General features: G+C 35.3%; 1 protein-coding gene across 1 annotated transcript in view; it reads right to left on the bottom strand.

Annotated features, from left to right (window-relative positions):
• Window positions 1-283: 283 nt before the first annotated feature.
• Nct (Nicastrin) overlaps window positions 284-18684 on the bottom strand; it is a 101121-nt gene continuing 82720 nt past the window's right edge. Inside the window, exons 13-14 of the mRNA XM_089093205.1 lie at window positions 12821-13013; window positions 284-5642 (exon numbers count right to left, since the gene is read on the bottom strand). Of these exons, the coding sequence (XP_088949331.1) occupies window positions 5621-5642; window positions 12821-13013 (215 nt within the window). The 3' untranslated portion in view covers window positions 284-5620. The remainder of the gene's footprint in view (window positions 5643-12820; window positions 13014-18684) is intronic.

Here is an 18684-nt window from a genome sequence, read left to right as displayed (position 1 = left end):
ATTACCAGAAGATGAAAATGAGAAATAACCAATAATTTAAATTACCAATTAGTAGTAGAAATTACCAATAGAACAGTGAGAGTTGCGTGGGTGAGGAGCTATGGAGTGAGGATATGATATGAAGAGTAGTGGTGGAAGGAGATACGGAGTAGTCTGGATGAAGAATTGTTTGGTCACCCAAAAAACTCCCTATTTCTTTTTAAACAGCTTTGACCTTCAAATACGAGAATTGACCATTCCCTATTTGCGATACATATAAAATAGTAAATACAACGAGTAGTTCATACAAAAGAATTTATATCTAAATATTCATTACTCCAAAAAAACATTCACATTTCGTACTTGTATAATGTATTCAAATTCACTTAAAAAAGCATGTCCGAGGGCAAACCACGTTCCATAAAAAATCGTACTTAAGCTACTAGGTATCTAATCATTTCATTGTTCATATATTGGCCATCCTAAATCAAAATATGCTATGTTCATCCTTGAGTTTAACACAATATAAAAAAAAAACATAATAATAATAAAAGTCCTAAAAATAGAGGCAATCCTAAAAATTGGTTCGAAATATTTTAAATAGAGAAGATGTTATCCCGTCATCTGAATAAAAAACGCTAAAAAAAACTTTGAAAACTCATCAAAAATTTACTTATATGCATATTTGCTACGTTTTTACGAATCGGAGGGGGGTGACCCCCCCCCATCTAGATGTGACCTTGACCAAAAATGAAATTTTTTTTTCGTAAAATCAGTCTCATTACATAATTTTTAAAAAAAAAATATATGTTTAGCATAGAATCTATCTTATTTTTCTTCAGATAAGGTTATGGGTTTTTCAGTTTAGTCCTCTTTTTTTTTTTTTACTGATCTCAATAAGTGGTTAGATGCAGGGCCGTTACGTATGGGGGGGGGGGGGCTCCAATGTTTTCGGCCAGTCGGTGAAAAAACTGGGTCGGGCAAACAGTTACAAGAAGCACCATTATTTTATTGGCTCAGTTTATTGTCATCAGGTTAATCGGCTAATGGGAAATAAATGAAATAAAATCAATGAAACAAGATCGACCACGGTCAGTAAAATCTACTACCCCCCCCCCCCAACAAGAAATAAATTGGCTAGTGACACCTGTAGTAAGAAGTGTATAAACCTCCTTAGCTAGATGGATAGGGTAATACCCTTCTTCTCGAAACGCTTAAATATCAAAATGGATATTTTTTTCGTCTTGTTTATCTTCAGTTTAGGTTTTGGGCATTCCTGGTAAAATTATTTAGCCCTCTAATTTTTTACTGATGCCAATTAGTATTGGGCTAAAAGTTTATGTGCCTTCTCAGCTAGATGGATAGGGTAATACCCTTCTTCTCGAAACACCTAAACATCAAGATGGATATTCTTAGCTAGATGGATAGGGTAATAACCTTTCTTTTCGAGACACCTAACTATGAAATTGGATATACAAATATCATCGGTTTTCGAAAGATTTCACTGGATTTTGTTAATAGAAGATTGGGCGAATTTCCTAGATTTTACACGGATTAAGTTGAGGTTCTTCTTCTGAACAAGCAGCGGTCAACAACCACTTATTTATAACTTTTTCTTACTTATTATTATTTGAGTTATAGCTAATTATAGTTATTTGAACATTTTCTATTTGTTCTTGAAGGTTATTTTCAATTCCAGTTACAATTTGTATTTTGTGGAAAGATGTTTTCTATTGCAGTGACCAAAATTCCAAAATCTGTATGAAGAAAAGAGCGCAATTTTGAAAAAAATTGGAAGGATTTCAGTAATTTTTGAAAAATTGGACCACTCAATTTTGTTTGCAAATCTTAAAGAGTTAACCCATACTAGTATCAATATTATCCCAAGGACAAGACACTTTAACGTCATAACGTATTAAACGTTGAACAGCTGGACAAACGTAATGTCTTTCATGCTAAAAGAACGGCCGCATTTTGATCAATTAACAGCCATTACAATTCTCACGTCGATTACAATTTTGAGTGACTTAACGCTGACTTATTTAAGTTTGAGCTTACCATAAAAGAACTCGATATTTTTAAACCAGTCCGATCTCACTTTTGTATTGTATCGAATTAACGACGTTTCTTGACTACTCAGGTCCTTGCGTCGGCCCTGCAGTATGTTATTACAGCCGTATTCAATCTCTGAGTCAAATTACCAAGCTCAGACTCAATCATTACCAAGCTGAAGTCAAACCCACTGCGCCATCACAGCACTCCGATCTCACTTAGCGTCCATGCTTTATGAATTTAAAATATTTGCCAAGAAAATTTTGAGCTTAACATAAGGGAACTAGATATTTTTAATGTACGTTTTTTGGGGGGAATAATTACTATATAGATTAAAACCTATCGGATCTCTTGGCGTCCATGTTTTATAAGTTTAAAACATTTTCCAAGAGAAAACTATTTTTTTGTGTGTTAAAAGTCTAGATAATACACTTCTTCTCGAAACACCTAAACATCAAGAAGGATATTCTTAGCTAGATGGATAGGGTAATAACCTTTGTTTTCGAGACACCTAACTATGAAATTGGATATACAAATATCATCGGTTTTCGAAAGATTTCACTGGATTTTCCCAATTTTTAATTCCTTACTTATCTTTCTATAATAATCATTGTATGTAAGAATTTCTTTTTATATTAATTGATCAGGAATTGACAGTCAAACAAATCAAGTTTAACTAAAGATTTCACGGCAGTTCCTACTTGTTCGCTATCAATACACTGCAAGAAGATGTCATGTCTGTCCAAGTGAAAAGAACAATGGGAAAGTGAAAAGAAGAATGGAAAAGTGAAAAGAAGAATGTGAAGAAAGTGAAAAGAAGAATGTTTTCTCCGAACATATTAGTTCAACGAATATTGGGAATTAGCAGAAGAGGCATTGATGTACCAAGGACAATGTCTTCATTTTTAATTGGTTAATTGGAACCTTAGAGAGCTTAAAGAACAAGTACTTAAAGTACTTAAAGAAGAAGTAGTTGGTGCAATAAACGGCGCTATGAGTCATGCCCAAATTCAGGAGCTTTTTTTCTCCAGTTGCTTTAAACTGTCTGTCACAAAAAGTTTTTACAAAATATGAAATGGACATTGGTGAGAACTTGGAAAAAACACTTCATCAATAATTTCAAGTTGAAATCAGACACTTGAAATCATAAATTCAAGTTGATTAATCAGTGTATTATTGTTAAAATGCTTTACTTAAATGTTATTGTACAGGTTGTTGAAGCACTGGATTAGATACGGACATCCGTAATAACATGCTTTTTATGAATATAATTATCATTTTTGTTAATTTTTTTGTTATTCATATTATTGATTTACAAATAAAGTAAACATACCATTCAATGCCTTTTTTATGGTCTTTCCAAATATAATAATCATTTTTGTTGGAAACAAATTTCGAGAAGAAGTGTTTCGAAACACGAGAAATTTCGTGTTTCGAGAAGAAGTGTATTATCTAGACTTTTAACACACAAAAAAATAGTTTTCTCTTGGAAAATGTTTTAAACTTATAAAACATGGACGCCAATAGAGATCCGATAGGTTTTACTGAACAATGGCAAGATTGAACGCAGAATGGCTATTAAAACAGGCGAAAAAATCGACATGTATGTCGTTTTTTGAGGTTTTCACAAAATGACGAAGGCATAATTTTTTTCAATGGGTAGTAGTGACGGGTCTCCTTTTTTTTTTTTTACCGGGGGTGATTGTATTGAGTGATCGTAGATTATTAGGAGAGGACTCATTTCAAGGGAAATGTCAAGTTTTAGACTATTCTTTTAGTCATTAAAAGTTCCTGCCATGCCACAAAAACCAGCATTTCCTACCACAAAAAAGCCAGTATGACTAAATAGGGGCAAATCGTCAATCAGTAAAAATTTCTGAGATAGCCGATAAATCGGAAACTATTTAAAAGATGCACGTAAATTCCAACCCTCCCCAATTGAGAGCGTGCAAAGGCATTGGAATTTATTGTCCCTACTGGCAGTGCTGATCTCCATTTCATGGCCATTCAGCCAGGAATTGCAATAAGGGGTTGGGGGCTAGCCATCCTGTGCTTTCACACACCCACTCTATTTACCTGGCCCATATTTATTCAGCTACCGATTGAGAGCTGGATCGACTCTGGCTGAACTTTAAGAGGCACGCCACTTACCCCCGCTTCATATATATCTTAAAAAATTGGGAAAAATCAGGAATTTAATTTATAATGAATAATTTAATTATAATGATATGTCGGTTTTTTGGTAGTAGCGGGCGGCAAAATGAAACAAAGGAAACGTGGGTTTCCTTTCAGCAAAAAAGCTAAAAAAATGGGGCACCAAACAGCCTAAGATGGTGTAGCTCTCCTTTGAAGGTGTAAGCAGCTTTTAAGCAGATAAGCAAACTTTTAAGGAAACAGCTCCTTTGAACTCTTTGGGAATCAACAGTTTGATAATCCTTCAATGCAAAAAGCATTGTCACGTATTTAACCAAGTATACTTATTTGCTTTCACGGTTCAATGTGGCGGGCAAGGCCGTAACAAGGGGGGGGGGTGTAGTGGGTTTTACTTCCCCCCCCACAAAAAAAATCTGTCCGACTCGTAAAAACAAAAGCTTGTATGCATAGCTAAATCTTGATGTATTTTAATATTTTTTTGTATCCCTACCCCCGAACAGAAATCCTGGATATAACCCTGGTTACAGCACTGACGAAAAGGTGATACAGCCATAAAAGCTTTACAATTAAAACAAAACTTAGAAAATTCTGGTTTTCAGGCATGAACGACCCCTAAGATGGATCGACGGGACAGGAATATTTTTACTTGGTTTCTTGGTAGGTTAAGCGTGCAATAATGCAAATCTAGTAGCATTCAAGACTGATACCATCCGTAGTAGCCGAGTAGGCGTTATGACTTTTTCTATTTTTATGTGACGTTTAACATTAAGATATATGACGTTTTCTATTCAACTGAAATCTTAACCCTATCTTCTTAAGCTAATCATATTGAAGCGGCTGGCAGAATCTGATTTTTAGTATATCAATTCGGTCTTGAGAGAATTAGATTTTTCTAATTTATTGATTAATTTAATAAACTTTATTAATTTTCTAATTTATTAATAAGTTGTTTCTCCATTTTGATCTTATAGAATCAGCTACAAAATAGATAGACTGATTCTCTATCTTTGCCACGCCTTAAAAAAAGAAAGAAAAGAAAAGCTTTTACAATCAACGAGTGATTATCGAAAGTAAACACATGATAGCTTTTTTTTGGCTTTTATGTTCTTCCCCAACATTTATATATTATAAAACAAAATCTTCTCAGTTACCGCACCTAGAATTGGTTGATTTAGAAGAGGATAGACAAAAAAAAAAAAAAAAATGGAATTTACCAAACGATACTTTAGGAAACCTCCTCTAACCTCCCTCCGACCCAAAAAGGATTGCCTATGAAAAATTGAATTTATGCTTTAAGGCCTGACTAAGCTAAAATCTTCCCTATATTCACCACCCAGAGCTTAAAAATACGGAGATCATATTAGATCTGAGCTGCGATATGCTCAGTTGATTCATAGCGTTGTAACTCCAATGGAATGTGGTTTGCGTCGTGTCCCTAGCTTGTACCCGCCGTAATCCTGAAATGAAATAAATCAATTAAGATAATGCAGCAAAAAGTGAGAATAATAAAAAAAAAAAATACAAAAACATAATACCAGGCGGGTCTATTTTCAAAATATTCTAAAAAAAAATGTGGGGTAAATAGACTTTTTCCGGGCACACTTTCTTCAATATTTCAAAGAAAATAGCCGAGATACGTCAAAGGGACTTTCAGACAGATTTGAGCTGATTCCTAACAATATTATTCATTTATCTCTGGTATTATCTTTGAAATATCAAGGAAACTACCCAGGCAGCGATTGTTTATCTTAGTTTAATTATGCTGCTATTGTAAAAGTGAAATATTATTTCCGGTTTATAATATTTTACTAACGAATATTAGAATAAGAAGCATAATCCATAAGCTTAAATATGAGGAAGAGAAACACTTCTAACGCCACTGCTATGAGTAATAAAAGGCATCGCTGAGCCTGAAACGTCATATTTGACGTCATGAGTGAAGTATTATTTCCGATTTATCAAATTTTAGTTAACATGTATTAGAAAGAGAAGCATAACCCAAAGTTTTATTATGAGCACAAGAAAAGCTTCCATCGCCAGTGCTGAAAGCAACGACAAGCATCGTCGTAGCTATAACGTCATATTTTTGTAATCGTTTTACGAACCGTTCGGTGTTAAGGGGAGACGATATAAAAAAAAAAAATTAGTTGTGCTGAAGAGAAACTATTATAAATGAATAGGAGCGTTTATCAGTAGGTGACTACTTAGGGGGTTTAGGAGGCGGTTCTTATGTTTACTCTGCAGAAGTCGAATGAAGACTGAGTAGCAGGGTTTCCATGTGTAGCCTGATTTTAAAAGACGGAATCACAAAAACGGTAAACATTGGACACGTATACAGAATTTAATTGTGCTGCACCAAGAGCCTTTAGTGAAGTGGAGGCATTAGTAAAGTTAACAAAAGGATTAACTAAAGAACAAATATGGGAAAGCTGACGTATGGGAAAGCGGACATCTATTGGATCTTTACAAACAGGCAACACTTACAGAGCCGTCGTACCCAAAACAATAGGACGTATCTCACACTTTTTTTTATAAAGAAAAAAAGGACATTGGAATGAAGCTTCTACGTCTTTATCAGCGACTTGCGATTGCTGAGGAGTCGTATCTGAAACAGGGTCTAGTAGCCCCCCCCCTATTCCCCCCTGGATAATTTCAGATGTTCATTAGAAGAGAAATTGAAAGTTCTACACACCTGTCTTAGTCAATGCTATAGCATTGACTAAAGTAAAGAGCCATAATGGTTCAATGTATTATTGTTTATTTTTCCTAGAGGCACTTCATACGAAAGGAGTGGCCAGCCACTTCATAAACTTCAAAAGGGGGTTCTTAAATTTCGAATTAAAAGTTCTAGTGCCCTTTTTAAGAGTCAAAAGTGATTGGAGGCAACAACCCACCACTCACATCGTTTTCCCCAAACACATCCGATCAAAATTTTGAGATTGCTATTTTGTTCAAAATAGTCCAAAGGTCAAATGAGCATGCCCCCGGGTTTGACACTTCCCCTTACGGCCTTACAGGGCAAGGGCAATGAGCTATGCAAGTTGCCCATTGTTAAGATATAAGGTTTTTGTGGGAAGGGTGGTCATATAGACTTTGGAGGGGGCTCATTCAATTGGAAATCGTAAGTTCCAGTGTGCTTCTTAAGATTCAAAAGTGATCAGAGTGCAACCCCCCCCCCACACTTTTTAATGTTATTCGGGGGGGGGGGACAGATGCGGTGGCGGATCTAGGGGGTGAGGGGGGCGCCCCCTAACGTAGTCTAAAGTAGTGTAATTTACTTAATTAATGCAGTTTTGCGTTAATTAAACTTGCTCCTAACGCAATTATATCGGCTCAGCCTATTTTGCACCCCCCCCCCCGAAAAAAAAATCCTGGATCCGCCCTTGGACAGATGCCTCAAAGGCTGCATTTTAATACAAAAAAATCCCAACTGTTATTGAGCCTTCAAGTAAATACAAAATTAGTTCTAAGGAAGGGACATGGAGGGGGGATCATTACGCTGTCTAAGCTGTTATTATGAGAGTAAAGAGTAAATTTAAACCCCAAAATAAGCAGAATTTTGTTTGAATAGGAGCGGGGTAGCCCCTTCCTCATCCCCAACCTCCCCCTCTTGGCCGTAGAAACTTTGGAGGATGCTCATTCGGTTAGAAATTAAGAGTTCTAGTTCTATCTTTTTTTTTATTCTAAGGAAGGGACAGGGAGGGGGGATTATTACGCTGTCTACGCTGTTATTATGAAAGTAAAGAGTAAATTTAAACCCCGAAATAAGATTTTTTTTTTGCATAGGAGGGGGGCGTCCCCTTTCTCATTCCCAATCTCTCCCTCGTGGTCGTAGAAACTTTGGAGGATGCTCATTCAATCGGAAATTAAGAGATCTTGTCCTTTTTTTATAAGTCGAAAGTGATAGGAGACCATCCAGCCCCTGTCTTAAAACGTTTTCTATATCTTAAATAATAAATAAATAAATAACGATTTTATTTTCAACGCCATAAAACGGTCATGCCAATCAGCAGCAGTTCTTGTCATAATAAGGCACTAAACATATAAAGCATATGAAAATCACAGCCATAGCCATCGTCAGGCAAAATTATAAATTGATTTTAAATATCAGAAATTCAAACTAAACCGAGTCAAACGAATAAAAAGAATAAAAGAATAATGAACTAAAGAAAATAAATATATAAAATTATTGACGAATGGGTACAGAATTAAAAAACTTGACGAACGAGGGGACAGAACTACTTGCGTACCGCATGTACCGTGCTGGTACCGGCTGAATGTTTGGTACCGGTTGAGCTACATGTCGTGGGAGCCTTTGGTGCGAAGGCAGATGTTCAGGGGTGGGGATTTCACGAAGCCGCGGATTTTCCAAAATATCGACACCAAATTCAACACATAATTCGTCACGGCGTGTCGAAAGAGTATTAAGTAAAAATCATAGGCAGCGCAATAGCGCTGCCTAAGTAAAGAACGATGTTGACACAATGTATTATTTATTATTTTTTTCCTTTAGAGTAGGGCACTTCGTATCGATGGAGTTGTCGTAGAAACTTCGAAAAGGGCTCATTCGACTGGAAATTGGAATGGCTAGTGATTGGAAGGCAACTAACACCCCTTCCACGCCCACCATTCCCCCAAACACATCCAATCAAAATTTTGAGACAGCCATTTTGTTCACCGTAGTTGATTTCCGGGTAGAAATTGTGTTTTTGAGGAGGACACTCCCCCCAAAACCCTCAGGGCAAGGGTTGTAAGTTATGCCCTGCGGGCATGTAAGGTTTTTATAGAAAGCTTTGTCGTAGAAACTTGAAAAAGGGCGTATTCGATTGAAAATTCAAAGGGCTAGTGCCCTATTTAATAGTCAAAAGTGATTGGAGGGCAACTAACTCTGACGCCCACCTTTTCCCCAAACACATCCAATCAAAATTTTGAGATAGCCATTTTGTTCAACGCAGTTGAAAGTTCTGGAAATTAGGTCTTTGAGGATGACAACCCCCCCCCCCCCCCACGGACCTCAGGGCAAGAGTTGTAAGTTATGCCCTGGGGGCTTTTAAGGTTTTCATAGAAAGTGTTGTTATAAAAACTTCAAAAAGGGCTCATTTCATTTGAAATTGAAATTGCTAGTGTCCTTTTATAATAGTCGTAGTGATTGGAAGGCAACTAACAGCCCTTCTACGCCCACAGTTCCCCAAACATACCCAAACAAAATTTTGAGATAGCCATTTCGTTCAACGCAGTTGATAGTTCTGGAAATTATATCTTTGAGCAGGGCACTCTCCCCACAGTCTTCAGGGTAAGGCTTATAAGTTATAACCTGGGGGCTCATAAGGTTTTTATTGAAAGCTTTGTCCTAAAAACTTGAAAAAGGGCTCATTCGATTGGAAATTCAAAGGGCTAATGCCATTTTAATAGTCAAAAGTGATTGAAGGGCAACTCTTACGCCCACCTTCCTCAAACACATCCAATCAAAATTTTTAGATAGCCAGAAACATAATTTCTATCTGGAAATACACTACGCTGAACAAAATGGCAATCTCAAAATTTTGATTGGATGTGTTTGGGGAAATGATGGGCGTGGAAGGGGTGTTAGTTGCCTTCCAATCACTTTCGACTATTATTAAGGGCACAAGCCACTCCAACTTCCAATCGAATGAGCCCTTTTCGAAGTTTCTACGACAACTCCTTGGATAGGAAGTGCCCTGGTCTAAGACCAAGAAACCAAAAAAATAAAATAAATAATACATTGTGCCAACATCGTTCTTTACTTAGGCAGCGCTATTGTTTTTCGTCTTTCCTGTAACATGTATGCAGTTTAATATGCGAACTTTAGATTTACCACAGGCCAGTCAAATTCTCAACGGTGTCTCCATTTCAGTAAAAACGGCTGAGAAATCGAATTTTTGCTAACTTGTATGTCAACTTCAAATATCTGTTAGATTAATTATTTTTAAACTTTCCAATTTACCAGAGGTTACTCCATTGTATGCCAGCAAATTTTAACAGCAATGTTTATTGCTTTTCATTACTTATCCACTTTCTCCACCGTTCTCTTCCATAGCTAGACTGATCAACAAAATGTAATTTTTTTTTAAATTTAATTTTTAATTTTTCTTAAATCTTTAATTTCAGAAAAAAGTAAAAAAAAGTCCTGCTACATGGAAATACTGAATATAAAATTTATTTTTTTTTTGGGGGGGGGGAGGGGATTTAACAGTTTTTTCTTAGGGGGAGAGAGGAAATAATGGAGAAAAGAATTTTATTCAATTAGATAATTTCAATCACAAATGCAAAAAAACAAAAAAAAAAAACAAAAAAAACGGTATTTTGGGTGGAGGCACGGACCTGTGTACTTCCCTGATCTGAACCGTCAATCTGTCTTTCGAACCACCATAGCAAAGTTTTTTTTTTGCTAAGAAAAAAGATATAATTTTACTGAGCCCAATCAAATTCGTAAAAAAAACAAAAAAAAAAAACAAACAACCAAAACAGAATAATATTTCAATTGATATATCGAATATCAAGCTTTAATGCGATTAAAAAAACAAGTCTTTTTTTAACTGAAAGTAAAGAGTGACATTAAAACTTAAAACGAACAGAAATTATTCCGCATGTGAAAGGAGCTGTCTCCTCCTCAACGCCTTGCTCTTTACGCTAAAGTTTTTTATTGTTTTAAAAAATAAAGTTGTGAGACTGAGTCAAACTTTACCGTAAAGAGCGAGGCGTTGAGGAGGGGACAGCTCCTTTCATATACGGAATAATTTCTGTTCGTTTTAAGTTTTAATGTCGCTCCTTACTTTTAGTTAAAAAAAAACATGTTTTTTTTATATTTAATTTCTGAACGTTTTTGAATTAATGCAGCTTTGATTTTGGATCACCGTACATGAATAATTAAAACGAAATTTGCATATTTATTTTACTTTTTTTGGCTAAATGGCTTTCTCGAAATTTTGATCTGACGTAACTTACGAATTAACTTACGTAACGAACTTCTATATTCGTATATTTTTATTACGTATATCAGAGGGTTTGGTCGCTAGTCAATACCTCGCTCTTTACGCTAAAGTTCAAATATCGTTCCAATTCTTTAAGAATCTTTAAACATTTGCCTCTCAATTACTTGAAATATCTGTCTTGGCTTTTCTCTGTCTACAATTAGCCATGTCTTGAAGCAACCTACTGCAAAATACTTGATAACTTCAATTCAAAATCAACAGACTTTGTCGAGGACCGAGTCCGTTGATTTTGAATTGAAGTTATCAAGTATTTTGCAGTAGGTTGCATAGGTTGCATCAACACATGGCTAATTGTAGACAGAGAAAAGCCAAGACAGATAGACCAAGTAATTGAGAGGCAAATGTCTAAATGGCTGGGACACGGGTAAATGGCAGGAGTATGCATGACTCTTAATCACAAAGGCCGTTAATTAGAATAAATAGCTCTGATGAACGTAAAAAAAACTTTAGCGTAAAGAGCGAGGTAATGACCAGGGGGCAAACCCAATCATATACGTAACAATTTCAGTTAGTTTTAAGATTTGATGTTGCTACGTGCTTTCGGTTGAAAAAATTTTATTTTTTTATCACATTTCTTATCGTTTTTATAAATAATGCTGAAAAATCCGGCGCCCCCTTCATAGCAATGTCCCTTCCTCCATAAAAACTTCCTCCATGAAAAGACTCCTCCCACATAACCCCCGACCCCCCCCCCCAAACTACCAGAAAAAATTATCCCTGAAAATTTCTGTATACTTCCCAATAACCGATACTATAAGTAAACATTGGGCAAAGTTCAGAACTTGCAGACCTTCCCCCGGGGACTGTGGGGGATTAGGTCATCCTCAAAGACATAATTATTCTGTTTTTCGACCATGCTAAACAAAATGGCTATCTCCAAATTTTGATCGGGTGAGGGAAAAAAATAAGCGCTGGAGGGGGCCTAGTTGCCCTCCATTTTTTGGTCACTTAAAAAGGGCACTATAACTTTTAATTTCCGTTCGAATGAGCTCTCCCGCAATATTCTAGGACCACTGGATCGATACGTTCACCCCTGAAAAAAAAACAACAACAAACAAACAAATAAATAAATAAACACGCATCTGTGATCTTTCTTCTGACAAAGACTACAAAATTCCACATTTTTGCAGATAAGAGCTTGAAACTTCTATAGCTGGGTTCTCTGATAGGCTGAATCTGATGGTGTGATTTTCAAATTAAATTAAAGTTCTATGACTTTTAAGGGGTGTTTCCCCCTTTTTTCGAAAATAAGGCAGATTTTCTCAGGCGCTTATATATTTGAAATCAACATAAAAATCTGATTCATTTGATACATCTGTTGATATCAAAATTCCATTTTTTAGAGTTTTGGTTACTATTCAGCCGGGACGCTCCTTACTTACAGTTCGTTACCACGAACTGCTTGAAAACACATTTATTCACATTTCCGAACCCCAGATTTATCTGACTTTTCTGTAAATACCCTTGTCAAAATGTATTTACATATTTTTTCCCCTTGTCATTATTTTTCTTTTTTCAATTATGAGATTGTGACACATTCTTTATTATGAGATTGTGACAATTATGAGATTGTGACACTATTATGTAAGCATTCGAAAAAAAGGAAAGAAAAGGCGACTCACCTTCCCATAAAAAGTACGTCAGCTCGCCTGCTACTCAAGAAGATCAAAACAGTTGAAACAAAGAATACAATAACACCAACTACAAATATTCCGTTTTCGTAAGACGAAGACTCCTTCAAGAAATAACGGACGGTAAACGGCTGCCATCTAGATTCAGTCCACGTGGAATATTCACCAGATGTCCAATCATAGCCTTAAACAAAAGAAACATTAAAACTTAGTTATCAACTATACAAACTACCCTGCTAACCAATAAAATTATGCATATAAAAAATAGAAAGTACGTTTTTTTTAGCTGGTGTTCAACATGAAATGGGTCCACAACCCAAGTTAGGATCCAGGAAATTGTTTTGATGTTCCAACTTCAATCGTTTCCCCTATTCACGGGAACCAAAAATCCTGTCAAGACAGGTCTTGTGCCTGCCTTTAATTAAAAAAAAAACTGTTTCATTGGAGCGCTGTTAAGGCGCTGGTCTTTGATTGGACCAAGTCTCAAACTCTTTGAACCTTGAATCTGATTGGCTGGAATTTTGAACCAGACTGGTTGGTTAAAAGTACGGTAGCGCTGATCTTTTGAACTCGATACAAGACAGACTCCAAATTCTAGACGCTGCTTCACATGTCTTTGGCTCTACACCTTGGCAGAGCCTTTTGCAGGAATTGAGCCAAATTACTAAGCAAAACTTGATGGTAAAAAAAAGAAAAAAGGATCAATTTTCCAAGAATCATTCAAGCTTCAGGAAGGATTGGGAATGGGAGCTTGAGACACTATTTGAGCTGCAAGTTATTTTCCAGAAAGTTCATTCACCTAAAAAGAAATTTTCCAAGTTCGTCAGAAGCCAGTGTTCTGGAATCAAAGGATCATTCCAGCTATTTGGGGGAGTCAGAAAAGGAGGTTTAACACATAAGATTAAATACGGGATTTCCGTACTAACAATTCATTCCATTTTTCCAACACACCCAGAAACCCTGCTTCCACAAAACAAACAAAAAGCTATTTTTTTCTTCAATTTCAATTTAACCCCACTTCAAAAATCTTACAACCGGAGACAAATTGCTTTAAGATCTCTAAGGGAATCACACAAATTTGCAGACTTTTTCAAAGATTCAGGCAAATTAATTCCTACATTTGGCCTAATGTAAAATATTAAAAATAAAGTTCTAGTACTAGCAACATGAGGTGTCCTTATATTTTTGAAGAAAAAGGGTTTTATTAAAACAAATAAACACATTAATAACAAACCCAAAGTTTAAAAACTTATATGGGTAGACATCACCCTTTAGCATATCGACATCATTAGCATATTGCGTAGAATAATTGTATACTTCATCACCAGAAATAAACAAATTTAGGATTCACTTAGGAACGAACTTGGAATAATACTTATACATGAATATTGCATCGTAAAATTTCCCTAGACCTGACAGAGGGATAGTACTTAAGAGTAGATATTGAGACCTTACTAAAGCTCTTTATCCCTCTCCAGTGCCATATGCACTGCCATTGAATTACACGTAATTGCTTCAAACGAATTGAAAACGTAATAAAAAGAAAAAATACTAAATACGGCCCAAAGAAAAATAAATTAATCCCATTACATATTTCGTGAAAATATTCTTTAACTTTTCTTGTCATTTCATCATTTCATAAGCATGCACTTCAAAGTAACTTAAGTAACACACATCAAATGCAAAAATGTCATTTTTGACATTAATATCATTTAATGCAAAAACCTATCTTTTCCAGAAATTTCCTCATGTGGTCGATAGAATACTTTAACGTTAAATCCTAAGACAATGAGCTCCAAAAGACTCAAATTTAAATTAGGATTACGTAACTCATGAACATATTTGATACAGCTTTGTTCTTTGCTAAATTTAATCATTTTAGGAAAAAAGTCCATCTTAGAACGTTTTTCTTAGAACGTTACCACTATGAGTGTGCACATATTTTTATTGGGTTCTTAACGGCGGCAGATACGGTGTTTTGACTAGTCAGTGTAATCTATCATCATAAAAAATGTAAAATATAAATGTGAAGGTTCAATGTAAAGCGAACGAAGTTCATTTGCGACATTTATGAAGCATCAAAAATGCTCGAAAAAGGGGCAATAGAAGAACAATTAATCTAAAGGCGGTGTGGTACCTCAAAGAATCACCCTATCTCGTCAATTATAAAACTTTTTTAATTTATGCGGCCAAACAATTTGGAATTGATTGGGCGGTGTTGCCATATCACGCAGAGCTTGGATAAGAGATCTGAACAAACGACAAAAAACTCTTACCGACTTTCCCAAAATTTTAGAAAATTTTTAGAATATCTGTGTCTCCGGCATTTTGTCCTAGCATAACTGCTAGGAAAACCTTAAAAACCAGCTCAAAGGAAATATCATTTGAGGAATTTGACAGCTTCGGGAGTTCCTCGTGATGCTACCTGCTTTGATTGAAAACCTTGCCGATACAGGAGACTGCAAACTGAGGTCGGGGGGGGGGGGGGGGGCAAAATTGGATCTGCAAGGATTAGTTGTCCCCCCTATCCCATAGCAATTTACATCCCTGCCCTCGATCCGTTAAGAAATGGCTCGCAGATTGTGATAATATGTGGTACTTGTAAGCACCACAATGACTTTTAGAGCCCTGACTTAGTCCTGGGCTGTATTTTCTTCTTTCGTGACAGAATCAATTGTATTCCTTCCGAAATCGCGCATCTTTTTATATATGAAGGGGTTAGAAAATTCATACACATGGGGCTTTCCTTTTATCTTTTGGTCCAGACTGACCTTGCATATAAAAGGAAATTTTTGTTAATTTTGAAGAAAATCCTTAATTTTGAAGAAGTTCCTCGTGATGCTACCTACTTTGATTGAAAACCTTGCCGACACAGGAGACGTATTATTGATGATGATTGATGATGTAGATACATTGAATAGACAGCACTTTGCTTAAAAATCATTAAAAGATTATATTTTTCTTTAGTTCTAACTAGTCTCTTGTCACCTTTTCAAACTGTTGACACATTCAAGATGCCCTATTGATTTTTACCAAAATTTGGTAAAAATTTGGTAATATGGCAGCTTTCGGAGTTCCCTTTGATGCTAGGAAAATTCGGTAATAGGCCCTTTGTCTGCCGACGCTGAGGCTCGCAAAATGATTTTGAGGTATCAAATGGCTTGTTCAAAATATAAAAATTAGTGTCTACCAAAAACTAAACTTACAAGGAGAAATTGCGAAAACATCGAGAAAACAAAACAGAAAAATAATCAACAGAAACGAACAAATATAAAAAAGTGAATATTTTAAACTATTTAAAAAAATAAGAATTAGAGAGTGGAATCAGAGGCGAGATGATTGACCGAATTAAATTTAAACAACCAAACACATGCGATTTGAACTATACAGTTTCTAGTGCACCCTACAACCAAGTTGTAGCTCGTGCATTTACTATAATATTTCAGCAGTTGCTCAAGTGTCATAAAAATATATTACCCTTTTCAATAGCAAAAACGAATCAAACCCCCTTTGGCCTTATTTTGTTTAATTGTTCTCAGCTTTTACTGAAAAGCTATCAATTTGCCATTTTATACCGTTCTTAAAATGGTTTACTCGTTTTACAAAATCATAACCAAAGTTAATTTTGGTTTTCAGAATCTGAGCTTCGAAAAGTTTAATTTTATGGATTTATTTTAGTTATTTAATATTTTGAATTCATTTTATTTTGAATATTAAATTTGATAATGATTCTCTAAAATGAAAATCAAATCTAAAAGCCTAAATTTAAAGTCAACTTAAAACATAAAATATGATATTAAGCAGTCGTTTAATATTTAGTCATCTAATAAAAGCAAATTTTTGTCATTTAACTTCGAAACCTGTTCAAAAAACAGTATCTAAAAAATTACCCCTGTCTTGACTTGATCTATTGAACCCCCAAATAATTTTAGCCTAGACATAGGATATTGCCCTTATGGTGTCCTTCCTAGGCAGGACCGTCTTGTTGTAATTCAATTTGTTGAAAAATTGTTTCAATTATCAAGTTTTATGTTTTCTTTTTAGCGTGTTCCAACAGGCTAAAGGATTTGCTATGATTAGATAGAGGTGCATCGGAGTGGGATCACGATAAATCGATTCGTTGCTCAAACCTCAAGACCATTAAACATATGCAAAAAAAAAAAACTGCAAAAAAAAGAACGGAACATACTCTGAACTTAATTCTCAAGTTGATCTGCTTTAATACTGAGCTTCCAAACATAATTTACCTCAAACATGAGGTTTCGTCCTTAAGGCGTTCTTCTTTAGCAGGATAGGTTTACTATAATTCATTGTGTAAAAATTAAACTTCAATTCCAACGTTTTTTTTTTCAACTGCTAAAAAGATTTTACTATTATTAGATATAATTTAGAAGGGTAACCCCTAGAAATCATGTCGGCGCTCATACTTCAAGACCAATGAACATAAGGCAAATATTCAACATCCAACGTTTTATTTTTCAGGTGTTTTATACAAACAGGAAATACTCTGAACTTGAGCCTCAAGATAACGTGCTTTAATGTGGAACAGAACTGATCCAACTTTAGTCAAAACCAGGGTTGCCACTATAGTCAGTTCCGAGAGTAATACAATTGCCCAAATTTGCGTGTTACACAGCGATTTTTGGTTCAATAGTCAACACATTGACTGTAATAGTGCTGAAATAGTGCTAATTAGAACACTTTCTGCTATGTTAGCACTATTTTAGCAACCCTGAATATGTGCAACAGTGCAATAGTGCTAAAATAGCACTTTCGTGCTACAGGTGGCAACCCTGGCTCAAATATAGGATATTGCCATTTTGGTGTTCTTCCTTAGCAGGGCAGTAGTATCACATTTTTTTTCAATCGCACAGTTTTATTTTATCCAATACATCTTGATCGAATACATCTTTGTAGCGTATATATGTTACCGTGAATGTCCGAAATACTTTTTGTTTCTCCTTGGATTTAGTCAGCGTTGCCAGTCAACTGTTTCAGTTTTATGCAAGGTTTGATGATGATAGGTTAGATCAGGTTTGGTTACCAATATTTTTAACCCATTTCTGATATTTATAACCAAATTTAACCTAATCCAAACAAACCTAAACTAACATAATCTAACCTAACTTTAACTTTACCATCATAGATTGCATAAGACTGAAAAAGCTGACTCGCAAAGCTTATTGAATCAAAGCAGAGAAAAGGAATTTCAGACATTCACCGGTGAATGTCGACATTAAACAGATTTCGGACATTCACGGTAACATTAACAAGCTACAAAGAATGTATTATTATTTGAGACAAATTAGGTGTTGCGTCGAAAATGACTTCCCATAGAAATAATATCGAGGCTACCACCTCAAAACTAATGAACACGTTAAAAAAGATCAGTAAAAAAAAATTATATCAATCCAAAAAACCAAACTACGCAGCAAACTTAACGTACAACTTAAGAAACATAACAAAAACTAAAACCTAAAAACTACACAAATTTAACGGAAAATTTGTTGATCAAATACACTAAAATTGTACAATAGGTCGGTGTAAATCAAAAATGCATAACAATCGGTAGAAGATAAAAATCAAACTAAAAATAAGAGAGTAGAGTTGTGGACGGAAAAATTGTAGGGGAAAGGGTGATTTGTTATTATTGGGAATCTGGCCCACCGAGAGGATGTTGCATAGTAATTGTGCTTATATTATTCTTTTTGTAAGTTGTTTTTTTTCTTTTCTTTTTCTTTGTTTCTATTATTCTTTTCTCTTTGTTTTTCTTGTTTTAGTCGTTTTGTTTAATTGTTCAACTGATTCTTTTAATTATTCTTGTACGCTGCTTAATTTTTTTTTTTTTTTGTTTA

The sequence above is a fragment of the Artemia sp. Qi Xiang Cuo genome, chromosome 8 (genome assembly GCF_049724085.1).
Source record: "Artemia sp. Qi Xiang Cuo chromosome 8, ASM4972408v1, whole genome shotgun sequence".
Classification (NCBI taxonomy): domain Eukaryota; kingdom Metazoa; phylum Arthropoda; class Branchiopoda; order Anostraca; family Artemiidae; genus Artemia; species Artemia sp. Qi Xiang Cuo.
The sequence above is the reverse complement of the archived record's forward strand: the minus strand, read 5'-3'. Positions and strand labels throughout refer to the sequence as shown.